Raw genomic sequence first — 16,931 nt, forward strand, 5'->3', positions numbered from 1 at the left:
TTCATGCCCATCCAGCCATCATTTTTTTGAGAAGGAATGATTTTGTGGGATCACCCCAGCCACGGGCTTTTGCGAAAAAGGCCAATCCGGACATACATTTTTGAACGGAAATTCTTGATACCCCGTGCCGCTTTGCCGATGCGATGTAATGTAATTGACCAATAGGTCCTCACTTATTGGGCCTTGCTTCCAGCCGTTCTTGTGCAGAAATGTGGCGACTACCTCGTAGCCTCGGCAGTAGGATTTCCAAGTGGATGGTGCGAGGGATGTACGAATTAAGTCGCGTGTGGTTTCCGTCCAATGTTCCATAAGTGTGGTGGCACTGGGGTTCCATGTACATCTGCTGTTGGGACCTGCATGCGAAACAAAGGCATTTAGCACGGGAAAGGGAATCCGCAGCGCCATTACATGTTCCCGGCACATGCCTAGCGCGCAGCGTGATGTTGCTATGCAAAGCTTCTAACACTATTTCCCGAAGTAAATTAACTACTAAAGGGCATTTTGCAGATTGGGAATTAAAACGTGGACCACTGCCATGTTGTCGCACCAAAATATTATGTGCTTGTTTTTTAATCTCGAGCTCCAGAGAACCAAGGTTTCCCATATGGGAAAGAGCTCCAGAAAAGTGATGTTTCTGGTAAGGCCTTGTTCTATAAATTCCTTGGGCCAGCTTTTGGCGCTCCAAGAATTTTGGCAAATGGCTCCGAAACCCCAACCGCCGGATGCATCCGTGTGTATGTTTAAATCTAAGTTGGATAATGGGGAGTCCTGCAGCACGGATATGCCATTGAAGTCAGTAAGGAAGGAGCTCCATATATGGAAATCAGCACGTATATCAGCCGTTACCCGCAGAAAATGATGTGGTCGACGAAGACCCATTGTGGCCGCTGCAAGTCTCCTCATGAAGGCTCTCCCCATTGGAATGACGTGGCAAGCGAAGTTAAGGGAACCGAGAATGGACTGTGCCACTCGTAGTGTGATCTTTTTAGCCTTGGAAACTTGTTGGATGATGTTTCGCAGCTTGTCAATTTTGTCAACTGGTAGCTTGGCGGTCATCCGGTGCGAATCGATTTCAATTCCTAGGAAGGAGATAATCGTTGTAGGACCCTCTGTTTTTGTAGGAGATAGGGGAACTCCGAATTCCTGGGAGACGTTTTTGAATTCGGCTAAGAGGTTGCAGCAAGAATTAGTTTGGGCTGGCCCCACGAATAGAAAATCGTCCAGACAGTGAATAATGTTATGTGAGGAAATTCTTTGCTTGGTGACCCAGTGTAGGAATGAGCTAAATAATTCAAAGTAAGTACATGAGACAGAACATCCCATGGGCATACATTTGTCAAAATAGTAAAGGTTGTTGAATGTGAAACCTAAAAGTGGAAAACTGTCCGGGTGGACTGGGAGTAACCGGAAAGCCGATTCAATGTCTGCTTTTGCCATGAGGGCGCCATATCCGCAAGTGCGCACTAACGCAACTGCGGAATCAAATGAGGCATATTGGACGGAACATTCGGCCTGGGGCAAATGATCGTTGAAAGAACGACCCGGTGGGAAGGATAGATTCTGTATCAAGCGATATTTTCCTTGCTCCTTTTTTGGGATGACTGCCAATGGGGATAGAAACATGTGTGGAAAAGGTTGTTGACGAAAGGGGCCGGCTATTCTACCCTGTGCAATCTCGTCCTCTAACTTGGATTGGACGATATCCTTGTGGGTGGTTGTAGACCGTGCGTTACCAGCTTGTAATTGGTTAATGTCACCTTGGAAGGGAATAAGGAAACCTTGCCGAAAACCTTGTGCAATTTTTTTGTGCTTTTTGCTGGTTAGGGTATAAGTCCAACCAAGGTAGCATTGCCTGCAGCCGTATTGGTGAGGGTGCTTTTTCAAAGGGGGGCACCGGCGGTGACATTTGGCTTACTCCCCGTTGTCTGCTTCTTAGGACATCTCGTGAACGGGTGAGGTGCGGCACATTCGGTGCAGATATGTTTAAATTTGCAGTCGGGGAAGGTGCAGCTGGTCTTGTTGAATCTCCAGCAAGTATTATCCTGTGCCGATGTTGTTTGTCGGTGGAGGTACCGCCCTGGGGATGCTCGCCTTGTAAATCTGGGTCTTGTTCCGTGATCTGTGGATTTTCTGGTCATCTGATTGATCCATAAGTTAACATCTTGGGTGCCCCAAGTCATGAACCTATTCTCCTCCATCTTGTCTCGGAATTGCTCATCATAATTGAGCCATGCCCAACCATCATGCTGCTGATAGGCACGCAGGATGTTAAACGCATAACTCAACATGAGGCCATATTGGGTGTGATCTCTATGTCCTACCACACTGGTCATGTGCATGAAAGCCATTATCCAGTTGATAATAGTCTGGCATTTTGACCTCTTTTCCTAGGGTGGCTGAACCAGCCCTCCGCTTCTTCCTTTCTTGGGGTTTGCGCCTCCCGTGCAGTATGTCAATATGTCAATGTATTTACGCTGTTTGATTTTTTTTTCTTAATCTTTTGGGAACGTTCTCCCAGAGCTCTGACAGTGTGGTTAACGCTGGCGGACCTCTGGAATCTTTATCGAGGTTGTTAACTTGTACAAGCCTGTCGCTGTCGCTAGAGGTCCCGGAAGTGGATGAAGAGGTGTAGCTGCTGGAAGTTGAACTATGCCTGCGCTTGCGTTTGTACCTGCGTTTTGATTTTTTGTTAACAAGTGCATCATGTGGCACCGCATGTTCTTGCGTCTGTAACCCACAGCCAATTACCTCAAGCTGCTGCATATGCGCCCCGCCCTCGGCAGCCGTGTGCTGCAGCTGCTGCATATGCGCCCTGCCCTCGGCAGCCGCGTGCTGCTGCAACCCAAACTCACCATTATCCAGGAGATGTGGGCGTTTCTCTGCTTGCGATCTGGAGGAAGGACCGTCACCGTCGTATTGGATGGTATTGCCGTGGCTTGTTTGGTGTAATCCTTCTGCAGACGAGGAAGGGTTATGAGGGTATTCCCTAACGTAACTGTCTGGAAAGGGCGCCGAGCGGCGTATAAAATCGTTCTTGTCCTCAAGATCATAGTAAGCGGGCTGAAGCGGGGATTGTCCGTACCTCCGAGGATGGTAATATCGCTGATTAAGGGTCATTTTCCCCTGTATCTTTGTGATGGCATTCTGCCTGTGAATAAGGTATGGTGTTGGTCCGGGAAGGTCCCGCTGAATTAAAGTCATGGTAATGGGACCATGTTCTATGTCTGTTGTGATGTGACGGGTTCCATGACGCCATCGCCTCACGGTGAAAGGTAGAATGTCTCTCTCTGTTGCGATGTGGCGGTGAATCCCATCTATGGTTTGAAATTATGGATCCGGAATCAGAGATAGGAACACTGGTATCGTATATAAAGTCGGAGTGAATGGATATGGTGTCCGGAGATCCGTGTTGTGGGGTCATTGGAAGCTCGGCTTCAGAAGGGATAACCGGTGATACGGCAATATCTGCGGGTGGAGGGTTGATTTCTGTGGAATTTGTCGCGTCAGTGGTGTGTATGACAGGAGATGGACGAGGAACTCCTCGGGATGGGCGGCTTCGACCTCGGCTTCTGCCTCTGGGCCGGCTCCTTCCAGAACTTCTTGTGCAAATAGGGCTTCGTATGTTGGGTTGTGTAGGTAATCGTGGGTGGCCTCCAACGACAGCATTAGTTTTTGCAGCTCTCCCTCTACGTCGTGTGGTCGTAATATTCCGCCCAGCTTTTCTTGGCGCCATTCTCTCTAGGGTAACAAATGAGAATCCTGCTAAATTAGTAAAATGAGAGATTAATGACACATGGGCGGAAGAGAAAGCAAAAGAGCAACAAAAGAAAGACAAAATTTCCTAGCGTGTAGCCAGATGGACTCAGAACAAATGGGTATAGTGTGCTCGTGCTAGCAGTTGGAGACGGATCTGACGTCAGCACGGGTACATATACCCCCACAGGAAGCGAAGCAACTCAGTAATTTCCGTCTCCAAAGCAGTTTGGAGTGCCTGCACGCTCGCTGAGCGTGTTTTCCAATACTACTTTCTATTTTCTATGTCTATATTCTACTTACTAAATTTCTACAGGAACATCGAGCCCCGCACTCCTGCAGTGATACCCTCGGGTCCCTCCCCCAGTTGAGTTTCCTGGGGTGATTTCCGTGATCCCTCGGAGATCCAGGCCTCGGTCCGGAGGCGCCTCGGTCCCGGCGTGGACTTAGCCCCGAGCGAGGTGAGTTCGGCGGCTTAGAGGCAGCGGGTGCATTTCCTCAAGCGCGGTGGTGAAGGTATTTCCCCTCTCCCCCCGCAGCCGGAGACCGCCCGGGTTCCAACCGGGAAGCGCCGAGGATCAGGTAAGGCGTACATCTCTTACTTTTGGTCTCCGAGGTACGAGGATCGGCAGCGTTGCCTGTATGCGGCACGCCGTGGAGGTCGCCATTTTGTCGGCCTTGTTCAGGTATTGAGCGCCCATGATAGGCGCCTGTATATGATTAAGCGCATATTATTGAGCGTATATTGCTGCTGCATATTATTGTGCGCATATTGGATATATTGCTGACCGCATATTCTTGAGTGCCTGTTGTATTAAGCGCATATTACTGCCGCATATTATTGGACGCCTGTTGTATTAAGTGCATATTGCTGCCGCATATTATCGTACGCATATTGTATTGAGCGTATATTGCTGCCGCATATTATTGAGCGCCTGTTGTATTAAGCGCATATTGCTGCCGCATATTATTGTACGCATATTGTATTGAGCGTATATTGCTGCCGCATATTATTGAGCGCCTGTTGTACTAAGCGCATATTGCTGCCGCATATTATTGAGCGCATATTGTATTAAGCGTATATTCTTCAGCAAGCCGCGATGGAACATCCGAACGCTCCAGCGTCTCCTGCGGCGGCACCTCCTGATTCCGGCATAAAAGCTCTCGGCCTCTGCTCAGCATGCCAGCTTAGAGCCACGCACAGCGAGGAGCCAGACTCCCTTTGTGCCCAATGTGAGGAGGCAGTGGGAGCCTCGGGCCAGGACCAGTCTCAACCGAGGTTTGCTGACAGTTCCCCAGGTGCCACCCCGGATCTAGCGGGCAGTCTCGACCAACCTGGGATCCCGGGGGACCTGGTACCCCGACGACTAGAGACCGCTTCCATTTCCTGGGTGGATCTCTTTAAGGGGATCCATGCCTTTGTACAGATGCAATCAGCTTCCCACCCAGTCCCTGCTCCTGCTGCTCCAGCTGATCCTGCCCCTGGACCTTCGCGCCCTTATCGTGGGCACCTGCCTCCGAGCAGTCCCATTCAGGCGGACCCTGATGTCTCGGAGGGCGAGTCCGAACCCCCGGAGGAGGGGGAACTTCCCTCGGGGATTGAGCCATATCGAACCATGAGGAGGTTCTTTCCCAAGGAAAATCTCTCCGACCTGGTATCTCAGTGCCTAGCGGAGTTGGCTATTACAGGTCCCAGCACTACGGTGCCCTCTACGCAGAACCCTCTGCTGGAAGGTCTTCGTCCTACAGCCTGCCATTTTACCTTCTTACAAGCAGCACAGCAATTGATAGATTTGGAATGGGCCGTACCAGCGGCCTCATTCAAAGGGGGTCGGGCCCTGACGGGCATGTACCCCCTGGAACCGGCAATCAAGGAGATGTTGGCGTGCCCTCAGGTGGACGCCCTGGTTAGCGCTGTGGTCAAGCGCACTACCATTCCAATTGAAGGGGGGGTGGCCCTCAAGGAGCCTCACAACCGGCGACTGGATGCCATCCTGAAACAGACCTTTGAGGTGGCAGCTCTATCTTTGCGAATCGCAACCTGCTGCACAGTGGTGACGCGTTCCTGTTTGTCACAGGTCAGGAACAATGCTCCGGCAGCTGACATGGAGTCAGCTCTCTCGTTCTTCACGGATGCCGCATCTGACCTAGTCCGTACAACAGCAAAGGGGGTCTCATCCTCCGTAGCAGCCAGGAGGCAGCTCTGGATACGGAACTGGTCAGCCGATGCTCCTTCGAAGACACGCCTCACCAGAATGCCCTTTAGGAGTTCTTTCCTGTTCGGCAGCGACCTTGATAAACTGGCCAGCACATGGGGCGCCTCTCCAGTACCTAGACTGCCGGAAGATAGGTTCAACAGGAACCAGCGCGCCTTTCCGAGGCCCTCCAGAGGTAGAAGCTCCCAACGCTTCACTCCCTATAGGAGTCGCTACCAGGCACCTCGTCCTCAGGCCAGGAACCAGTCCTTTCGGACCAAGCAGCATAAGAGGGGAGCCGGCCGCGCCTCCCAATGAGAATCAGCTGATCCATCCAGGGGACGGAGCCATAGGGGGCAGGTTAACCCTCTTCTACCCCAGATGGGTCGAGATTACGTCGGATCAGTGGGTCCTCGCCATCATCCGAGAGGGGTATTATCTGGACTTCCATCACCTCCCTCCGGACAGGTTTGTGGAATCTTCGTGTCCAATACACAAGAAGGCAGCATTGGAAGCTACCCTGGCGAGGCTCCTGTCCTCGAAAGCCATAATCCCAGTACCTGCATGGGAAATGGATTCTGGGCACTATTCCATTTATTTCATGGTACCCAAGAAAGAGGGCACTTTCCGGCCCGTACTGGACCTCAAGTCAGTCAATCGATACTTAAGGGTCCCGAGGTATCGCATGGAAACTCTGCGCTCAGTCAAGACCGCAGTACAGCCAGGAGAATTCCTCACGGCCGTAGACTTATCAGAAGCCTATCTGCATATCCCAATCCATCCGGATCATCAGCGCTACCTGCGCTTCAAGGTTCTGGGACGCCACTTCCAATTCCTGGCTCTGCCCTTCGGGTTAGCCACGGCGCCGCAGACCTTCACCAAGGTGGTCGTAGTGGTAGCAGCGGCGCTCAGACTGGAAGGAATCCTTGTCCATCCCTACCTAGACGATTGGCTGATCAGGGCGAAATCGCGAGAGGAGAGCCATCGGGCAACCGACAGAGTAATCGCCCTTCTGGAAAGCCTGGGATGGGTAGTCAACCTCAACAAGAGTTGCCTACAGCCTTCCCAATCACTGGAATACCTGGGAGTCCAGTTCGACACCCAGGCAGACAAAGTCAGTCTCACTACCAAGAGAAGGTTAAAACTTCAGAAGCGTCTCCGGTCCTTGATGGGAGCCAGCCGGCCCATAGCATGGGATTATCTGCAGGTTCTCGGCCTCATGGCATCCACCCTGGAAGTGGTACCCTGGGCAAGGGCCCATATGAGACCTCTACAACACTCCCTGCTCTCTCACTGGAGCCCCCGCTTCCGGAATTATTCCGTACATCTACCTCTGCCAGCCAGAGTGCGGACCCAGTTACGCTGGTGGTTGCAGTCCAACCACACGAGCAGGGGGTCGAAGATGTCCTCCCCCACGTGGATTCTGCTCACCACAGATGCCAGCCTGAGCGGATGGGGAACACACTTCGAAGAACTCACCGCCCAAGGGCGGTGGAACATCAACCGTCTAGAGGCACAGGCAGTCCGATTGGCATGCCTGCAATTTGCTAACAGACTGAGGAACAGAGCAGTCAGAGTGATGTCCGACAACGCCACCACGGTGGCATACATCAACCATCAGGGCGGAACCAGAAGCCGACAGGTGTCCCTAGAGATAGCCCCGCTGATGGCTTGGGAGGAGGCGAATCTTCAGGACATCTCCGCCGTCCACATTGCCGGGAAGCACAATACCACGGCAGACTTCCTCAGCAGAGAAAGCCTAAATCCGGGGAAATGGCAGCTGTCGCCCACAGCCTTCCAGATGATTGTGGATCACTGGGGGATTCCGGACATGGACTTACTAGCGGACAGGTCCAATGCTCAGGTACCCAGATACTTCAGCCGCAAGCGAGATCCGTTCTCTCACGGGATCGATGCCCTGGTTCAGCCATGGCCTCCAGGGACCCTGCTATACGCCTTCCCTCCGTGGCCCCTGCTGGGCACCCTTATCCACAAGATTCAGAAGCACCGGGGCCTTGTTCTTCTAGTGGCGCCAGACTGGCCAAGAAGACCCTGGTACGCGGACATGAGAAGACTACTGGCAGGGGAGCCCCTTCCCCTGCCTCCTCTCAGGGACCTGCTACGTCAAGGTCCCATCCTCCACGAGGATCCAGCTCAATTCTCTCTTACGGTCTGGCCATTGAGAGGGCTAGGCTGAAGAAGAGAGGATACTCGGAGCCGGTGATAGATACACTCCTCCGAGCGCGCAAGTTTTCCACATCCCTCACCTACATAAGGATCTGGAGAGTATTTGAAGCCTGGTGCGACACTCATGGCACCAATCCGCATGCGACTACTATCCCTATGGTCCTGGATTTCCTGCAGGATGGGCTTCAGAAGGGTCTCTCCCTAAGCTCCATCAAGGTTCAGGTGGCTGCGCTGTCTTGCTATGGTCCCAGGAGGGAGGGCAAGACCATTGCCACACACCCAGATGTGTCTCGCTTCCTGAAAGGAGTCAAGCACATTCGTCCGCCACTGAAGTGGCCAGTGCCCCTGTGGAACCTCAACCTAGTTTTGGATTTCCTCGCGGGATCCACCTTCAGACCCCTTCGGGGCCTGTCTCTCCGTTCTCTAACTTTGAAGATGGTGTTCTTGCTGGCGGTGTGTTCAGCACGCCACATCTCAGAGCTTCAAGCACTGTCCTGCCGTGATCTTTTTCTGCGAATCACTCCTGCGGCTATCCATCTTCGCACGGTTCCCTCCTTTCTACCTAAAGTAGTCTCACAATTTCACCTCAACTAAACCATATCCTTGCCTACCACGGCGGGTTTGAAGAAATCAGAAGAAGGGCGTTTACTATGCCATCTCGACATCAGCAGATTGCTGCCCAGATATCTGGAAATGACAGAAGAAGTACGAAAGACGGACCATCTGTTCGTCCTGCACGGCGGGAAGAAACAAGGGGAAGCGGCCTCTCGGCCCACCATCGCCCGCTGGATTAAAGAAGTTATCAGAGCAGCTTATGTAGAGGCAGGGAAGTCACCGCCTCTACAAGTCAAGGCTCATTCTACCAGAGCCCAAGCAGCATCTTGGGCAGAATCTAGGATGCTGTCGCCTGCAGAAATATGTAAAACGGTGACATGGTCCTCCCTCCATACCTTCTCCAGGTTCTACCGTCTGGATGTCCAGGCCAAGGAGGACACAGCATTTGCAAGGGCGGTCCTACGCGGTCCTCAGGCAGCCTCCCGCCCAAGCTGGGAGTAAAGCTTTTGTACATCCCATTTGTTCTGAGTCCATCTGGCTACACGCTAGGAAATGTTGAGATTACTTACCTGATAATCTCCTTTTCCTTAGTGTAGACAGATGGACTCAGCATCCCGCCCGGCTGCTGGTATACATGGGTTTCTTCGAACAAGTCACGCGGTTGGGAAAAAAAAATTGGCCAAAGTTCTTTTTTTTTTTTAATCTTACTGTTCCTTCTTGTCGATAGTGTGGGACGCGATGGCAGCTTGCGGCTGAGGCCTCTCACTGTCCACAGCGGTCCACAGCGTCGCTTCCCTTTTGCAGTCGATCCAAAAAAGGATCACATACTAGGAGATGCAGCCTTTTAAAGGGGCCGCTGACTTCATCAATGTTAACCGCCGGCGCCTCCCTCTTGGCGTGGTGGTGGTGGCCCCCCCCCCCCCCCCCCCCATCTTCCTCCCTGCCTCTATCGCCCGCACGCTGCCGTCATGGATGGGCTCCGGGTAGTGGCCTCGGGCCCACCTTTGAAATGGTTGTTTCTGCATTGTGATTGTATTTTGTTCTTGTAATCTATGATCTAATAAAGACAAATTAAAAAAAAACTCTTCTAGATTTTGAAGGTTTCCGCACATTTCTACAAATGCTGATTTTCACAAGTATAGATTATTGCAATTTGCTATTAATAGATCTGCCTGGACGTACACTTAGAGCTCTCCAACTGCTCCAGAACTCAGGTGCACACGTACTCACTAGTTGCACAAGATACAACCACATAATGCCAGTACTGTTTACACTTGGTTGGCTCCTTAGTCAATTCAGAATACAGTATAAAGTTTTATTAATATTGTATAAGATAATCATGGGTATTAATGCACACCGGATGGATGCAGCACTTCAGTGACACACACTGCAAGGAAACTTAAGATCTACTAATAAGGCTCCACTAACAATTCCAACAATACACCAAGCCCATCAGGGAGGAGTGGGAGATCGCACCTTTTCAGCGGCTACTCCCATAATCTGGAAGTATATGCGAGAATGCCTGAGAAATACGACTGACATCAAAATGTTTTAAAAAGACCTTAAAACATGGCTGTTCAAAAAAGTTTTTGAAGCCTCAAATTAGCACTTAAAAGGGGCTGTTAATTCCAGAGATAAGATATATGAAAAAATCTTATGCATGAGCTTGCAAAATTCAACAAATTTTGTATTAAAAAAAACACATATTAAAAGAAAAAAAAACATTTTAAAGGATTTTATTCAGTTTGAAAGACGTATGAGTGAAATAAATATTAGCCCAGATTATAAAAGATGCCTCTTGCCTCTTCAAATAAAAGCAGTTATGAAATTTCATGAAGAAATCTATCCTATTGAGCAATTCTTGGCCTTTAGGCTTAGATCAAAGCTGTAATCTATCAGCTGAGAACAGTCCCATCGTGACCACTTTGCTGAAACTAAGAACTTGTGCAATATTTGTGGGTAGGGTGGGGTGTGTTCTTTGTTATCTGACTGCACTGGGGACACTATTTCATTATCAGCATGGCCAAAGCAGGAAGATTAAACCTTCTGTTAAAAAAAAAATGCATCCAGCAATTCAGACCACCAGGATCAAAAACCTGTTTTATTGTATGAAACAAGACAGTAAGCCTCTGTGCTTTATCTGGTCAATAATCCATATTTAACTGTCAGTAAAATACTGCAAGTAATTAGTCCCCATGGGATGTTCTGCAGATTGAAATACATGTGATTGGATCAGCGTTAAGAATTATCCAAAAAAGATGATGATGTGCATGAACTTTCAAGAATCTCACTCCTTATTTTTGAATTATGTTGGCCCAAAAAGAGGTATAATTCAGTTTTTTCCTACTAAAACACGGCACTTTCCAAAGTATGAAAAGAAAAATGTTGAAGAATGTGCCTGTGATGATGGTGGTCTCTGGATTGAACTTACCTTTCTGGTTTACAGGAGTGAGCGGGCACGCTGGATTGCAGCCCTGGGCCAGAGCACTGACAAGCAGAGTGTAGACCGGGCAAGTAAGTAAAGGGCAAAAGAAAACTTGAGATCAGAACGGTCCTGCTTCTTTGTGGATAGTCTGAAAACGCACACACCATTGAGTAAAATGCAACAACTTCCAGGGGAAAAAAACTTTCCAGGGTTTGCTGAAGCTGTTTCCTTCAGACTGCTTCATTAAGATGGTTTCATGATTTAAGTGACCTAAATTGTAAAGATGTTTTTTTTAGTAATCTTGAAAAAATAAGTTGCATTAAAACCAAATTAAGCTGCGATTATAACCATTCCTAAATAATTTCCTATTGGTTTTTGTTAAACAATACTGTTGTAGGTTTTGTATATGTTTGCCTATGCATCATTTGCATTCATATTGTGTGGCTCCTGTTTCCCAGCACTGACTCAGGTGGAAATCATCAGAAGCTACACAGCCAAGCAACCAGAGGAACTCTCTCTCCAGGCTGCAGATGTGGTTCTGCTCTATCAGAAGGTTAATGATGGTGAGTGGCAGCTCCTTTGTTTAACAGTGGTTGCTGCATTGGGAGCAGGGGCAGGGGTGGGAGCAAGCTTGCATTGTAAATAAAATTAACAGTCACTGTTCAGTTTGCCAGGTTCCATGGTTATAGTTTCAGGAATACATTTGAAAAGCCATTGTAAACAGTGCCCTCTTTGCTGCCTGCATTTGAAAAATCAACATTCTCAGTTTGTTCCAAGCTATGGATTACACCCCTTGGTTATAGGGTGTGCATGGGGAAAATTGTTTCATGTTATGTTGTTTAGTTTTCAGATTTATGCTGTTTCTATCGTTTTGTTTTCCTGTATATATTCTTTTAGTTTGTTCATTCCATTTTAGCATCTGCTGTATTTTTACAATACGCATACTAATAATGTTAACTTTAGATGACACAAGATAAAATTGTTTGGGGGGTTTTGTGTCATTTTAGTTGGGAAATGACACAAAGCAATATAATAAAGATGGTTGATCTTTTCACATTTCAAAATGACAGTCACTTTCTATGGTAGGATGACAAAGCCTTGTACCTCAACGCAAATCTTATTCATTGTTTGTTTAAGCAATTGTATCCTGCCATTACAACCCTGTTATGGCAAATTTATTTGGTAGCTACCGCTGTTTGTTGGAGAGAGGAACAGTTGTGTTTTCATTACAAATTGCAGCTAGTTATATTATTTTACCTTATTTCATACAATGGAGTTGTAGGAATATGTTAAGGCAGTGCAAACAGATCTGGTTCACTAAAGCTCTATGGGGTAGATTTTAAGAGGTTGCACGCACATGTACACCCGATTTTATAACTTGTGCACCTTGCCGAGCCACGCAGCCTTCCCCCGTTCCCTCCCAGGCCGCTCCAAAATCGGAGTGGCCTCGGAAGGAACTTCCCTCCCCCCCTAACTTTTTTGTCTTCTTTTTTTTTTATCTCCAAACTTACTTCAGCCCTGGGGCTGAAGTAAGTTGCACGGTGCGCTGCAGCCCAGCGTCCTTGCGGAGGCCTCTGGCCCCGCCCCAGGACTTACACGCGTCCCAGGGCTTTACGCGCACTGCCAGACCTTTTTAAAATAGGCCCGGTGCGTGTAAGGCCGGTTATGCGCATAAATCCTCCGAAAATCTGGCCCTACTTGTCCAGTTATATCCAAAGGACTTAAATAGTAAATCAGCCTTATTCTGGAAGCATAATCATACTCATACTTACAATACTTTTGCAGAAGCCATAGTTTTACTAAATATTTTGCCTTATGGGGGCAATTTGGCATCACCCACATTTCTGCAAATGTATGAGGGTACTTTGCACAGTACCTGTATGCTTGCTAACAAATTTTCTGAGAGAAAATACCCGCTTGGTTTTCCTTAGAAAGTTGGGGGGGGGGGAGGAGAAAATCAAATCTACATGCATGGGATTTTCTTGCCTGACCAAATCACATTCCCAGTAACAGCTCCTTGCAGTCCCATTACAAGTCCTGTATGTTGTGAAAGCCTACATATATTTTTAGACAGGCTGGGTAGGATGGTTTTCAGACAGGCCATTTTGCCTGGGTAAATGGCTTTGAAAATTGTACTCTGCACACAGTAGTTACTATTTTGATAAGTTCATGATTCCTGTAATAGTCACCAATGTAATTTACCATAGTAAATTTTCATAATGTTATCATAAATTGTACTAGACTAGAAGAATCATATTTGAAACCACTTAAAAAGTTTGTATAAGCAGTATTATGGCTAGAAAATATTCAAAAATGAAGAAATAACTTATTTTTGGCATTTATAATCTGCAGCTTCCAATAAATATCAATCAGCTGATAAAGTAACCCAAGTTGTTTTAAAATGGAATCACCTGGCATCGAATAATTTTGCCAAAGCAAATCACTTCCACTAATGTAATAGTTGCACTCATTTAGATTTTATTTCAAATTTTTAGGCAGAGCAGTCAACATATATTAAACAAATAAATATAGATGTCTAGATATAAATATATGTGTATATATATATATATATATATATATATATATATATATATATATATATAAAGTTGAGGTTAGAAGCAAGTCAAAGATAATTTATAATTTAGATTTGAAGAAGGATGGAACAGGAAGATGATTCCAAAGGAAAGGTGCACATAGACTTAAAAACAAGAAGAAGTCTGTCTAGAACATGATGTGATGAGAATGTTTCAGAAAGCAGGATGTGTAGGGAGGGAGCCAGAAAGTGAATGCCTTTAAAAGTAAGCAGGAAGGGGCTGGCTCAGTGGCAGTATTGCATGCTGGAATGCAGAAAACCTGGATTAAGTCTCAGGCCCAACTTCTGCTCCTTGAGGATGGGAAGGGGGGGGGGGTGGAGTAGTGGCAACTGGGGCTAAGACACTGCAGAGGCAACATTCTCACACACACACATCTTCCTAGGGGAGAAGTCATTGCTCAGCTCTGTTGCTACTGCCTGGACTCGGGGTGTAAACACATTGGGGTAGATTTTAAGAGGCGCGCGAACAGCCTACTTTTGCTTGCGCATCAGACTCAAGCAAAAGTACGCTGGATTTTAGTAGATACGCGCGGAGCCGCGCGTATCCACTAAAATCCTGGATCGGCGCGCGCAAGGCTATCGATTTTGTATAGCCTGCGCGCGCCGAGCCGCGCTGCCTCCCCCCGTTCCCTCCAAGGCCGCTCCGAAATCGGAGCGGCCTCGGAGGGAACTTTCCTTTGCCCTCCCCTCACCTTACCCTCCCTTCCCCTACCTAACCCACCCACCCGGCCCTGTCTACACCCCCCCCTTACCGTTGTCGGGGATTTACGCCTCCCGGAGGGAGACGTAAATCCCCGCGCGCCAGCGGGCCTGCTGCGCGCCGGGCCGCGACCTGGGGGCGGGTACGGAGGGCGCGGCCACGCCCCCGGGCCGTAGCCACGCCCCGTACCCGCCCCCAAAACGCGGCCGACACGCCCCCGAAACGCCGCGTCGACCGGGCCCGCCCCCCCGACACGCCCCCCTCCGAAAACCCCGGGACGTACGCGAGTCCCGGGGTCTGCGCGCGCCGGTAGGCCTATGTAAAATAGGCTTACCGGCGCGCAGGGCCCTGCTCGCCTAAATCCGCCCGGTTTTGGGCGGATTTAGGCGAGCAGGGCGCTGAAAATCCGCCCCATTGGGCTCCAGCTGGAGCAGCAGTTTGTGCACCCTAACCCAGGACTGCAACTGCAATGGCTGAGCTAGAGGAGGAGGAGGTATAAAATGTGAAAAAACTTCCAATTAATTGCTAATGAATGTCCCTGGCACCATAGCCCAGTAGAAACTGGGGCAAAAATAAAAGTGGATAGGGGATTTTTATCCTGGCCGTTGTACTTGACAGTCAGCGAACATGTGAAAAGCAAAGGAGAGAGGTCTTCTGATTATTGTCTGCCACCATATGCTGTGTTTCTATGAGAAAGAGAAAATGGGCAGCAGAAATTTGTAAAACCTGGACGTGGGCAGTGAGAGGTTTAGTGAAGACCAATAATCGAGGTGTGACAGAAAAAGTGCACAAATGAGAAGATGACAAGTTAAAGGACAGAAAAATATGAAGTTTCATGATATTAAATAGCTGGATGCTCCGAGCTGAACAGAAGGCAGATATATGCAAAGAGAGAGGGATAAAGGAGGAATGATGAGGGCCTTGAGAATTTTAGTCAAGAAGGAAAAAGTTGAAAGGATAGAGTCAAGGGTGAATAAATTAGACCAAAAGGATTAGTTGGGATATATAATACATCCGTTTTTGATGCATAAGTATAGAGTTACAGGCATAGTTAATAGTAGTGAGAAATACAATAGCAAATAAGTTCTTTGGTTTACTGTTGATATGTTAATATAGCCAATAGTTGATATATTTTCATTTCAATTAAATTAACTTCAAGTTGATTCAGATTAGTTTATTTTGCTAATTGTAGAAATAATTTTGTGAAACCTAGGACTTATCAAGATAAAAATATCAAATAATTCAGGTGTGTCTTTGTATTTTTATTAATTGTGCATTTGTGCTTTCTGTTCCGCCTTTTAGGTTGGTATGAAGGTGAAAGATTGAGGGATGGAGAGAGAGGTTGGTTTCCTATGGAATGTGCTAAGGAAATCACATGTCGAGCTACAATAGACAAGAATATGGAGCGCATGGGACGCTTGCTCGGACTTGAAACAAACGTATAAAATCTGAGACCTCATTTTCTGACTTCCCATGGCTTTGCTGCGGGATTTGCACTTAATTAACTATGTGGATCTATGAAGGTGGATGAAGGCATGGAGACAGGAGTTCAAAGCATCCTCCACCACAGTCCTCCCAACACAATGTTTTGACAGCCTTAAAAGGAGCATGTGGACGGAAGCCATTGGGCTGATATTGCTGCAGAACTCAGCTACCATTGCCTTAAAAGAAAGATTCATACAGTTGCACTATGAGCCTCTGTCAGTTGACACCTGTGACCAGACCTTTACAAGATAAGGACGGCCTCTTTGGTTACAGCATGTAACCAGTAAGTATAAGGAGCAGGAAATGAGTTGGCTGCAGCTTGTTTGTAAATACTGGAGTTCTGCTGTGTGTTGTGTGTAAATGAAATGCAGTCTATGAAACCATGCTGATCACATCCATCACCCCCTCTCCACCCACTCTACCACTTCAAAGAATGATGCTGCAAAACCACGAGAACATGTCAGCTGAACTGCATCTCATGCTTGTTGCATTTTTAGTGAAAGTTTTGTTTTTCTTTGGTTTAAGAGAAGAAGTGAATTGATCATGCCATACACACTAACTTGGGGCTTCAGCTGTGGAAGTCAGATTCAAAGCAAATGAATTTGAACATGTGTGGTTCAAAATCTAATAAGGAAGATACACATAGGCTGTTGAAAGATGATGCTTTGTAATATGTGAATGAATTGATATGAAATTTATATGAATTGTTAAATGGTTAGTGCCTCAGTAAAAAAAAAAAATTGAAGATAGTCTTATTTAACAGATACTGTAAGTTAAAAGCACTGCTAATTTTTAATGAAAAAAGTACTCTTATGCAAAGTATGTAGAATTTTATCAGGTTTTTAATGTTCTGTTATTTTCATGCCAACTGAATGGGAAACATGTATCCTATATTTCTTTGTATTATACAAAGCCGTTTAGGAAACAATCAATGGCATTCTTTTTCATAAAGAATAAGATGCTCTTGTTTACTGGATCAGCAGTCTAATGCATTGCACTGATATAACTTTCTGCGTTGGAATGATTTAACAAGTGTTG

General features: G+C 47.5%; 1 protein-coding gene across 3 annotated transcripts in view; it reads left to right on the plus strand.

Moving 5' to 3' along the window:
• ARHGEF26 (Rho guanine nucleotide exchange factor 26) overlaps positions 1-16,706 on the plus strand; it is a 445,885-nt gene extending 429,179 nt beyond the window's left edge. For all 3 annotated transcript variants that reach the window (XM_029615042.1, XM_029615040.1, XM_029615041.1), the window contains exons 12-14: positions 11,137-11,204; positions 11,574-11,678; positions 15,711-16,706. In XM_029615042.1, the coding sequence (XP_029470902.1) occupies positions 11,137-11,204; positions 11,574-11,678; positions 15,711-15,853 (316 nt within the window). In that variant the 3' untranslated portion in view covers positions 15,854-16,706. The remainder of the gene's footprint in view (positions 1-11,136; positions 11,205-11,573; positions 11,679-15,710) is intronic.
• The last annotated feature ends 225 nt before the right edge of the window (positions 16,707-16,931 follow it).

Source organism: Rhinatrema bivittatum, chromosome 9 (assembly GCF_901001135.1).
Source record: "Rhinatrema bivittatum chromosome 9, aRhiBiv1.1, whole genome shotgun sequence".
Classification (NCBI taxonomy): Eukaryota; Metazoa; Chordata; class Amphibia; order Gymnophiona; family Rhinatrematidae; genus Rhinatrema; species Rhinatrema bivittatum.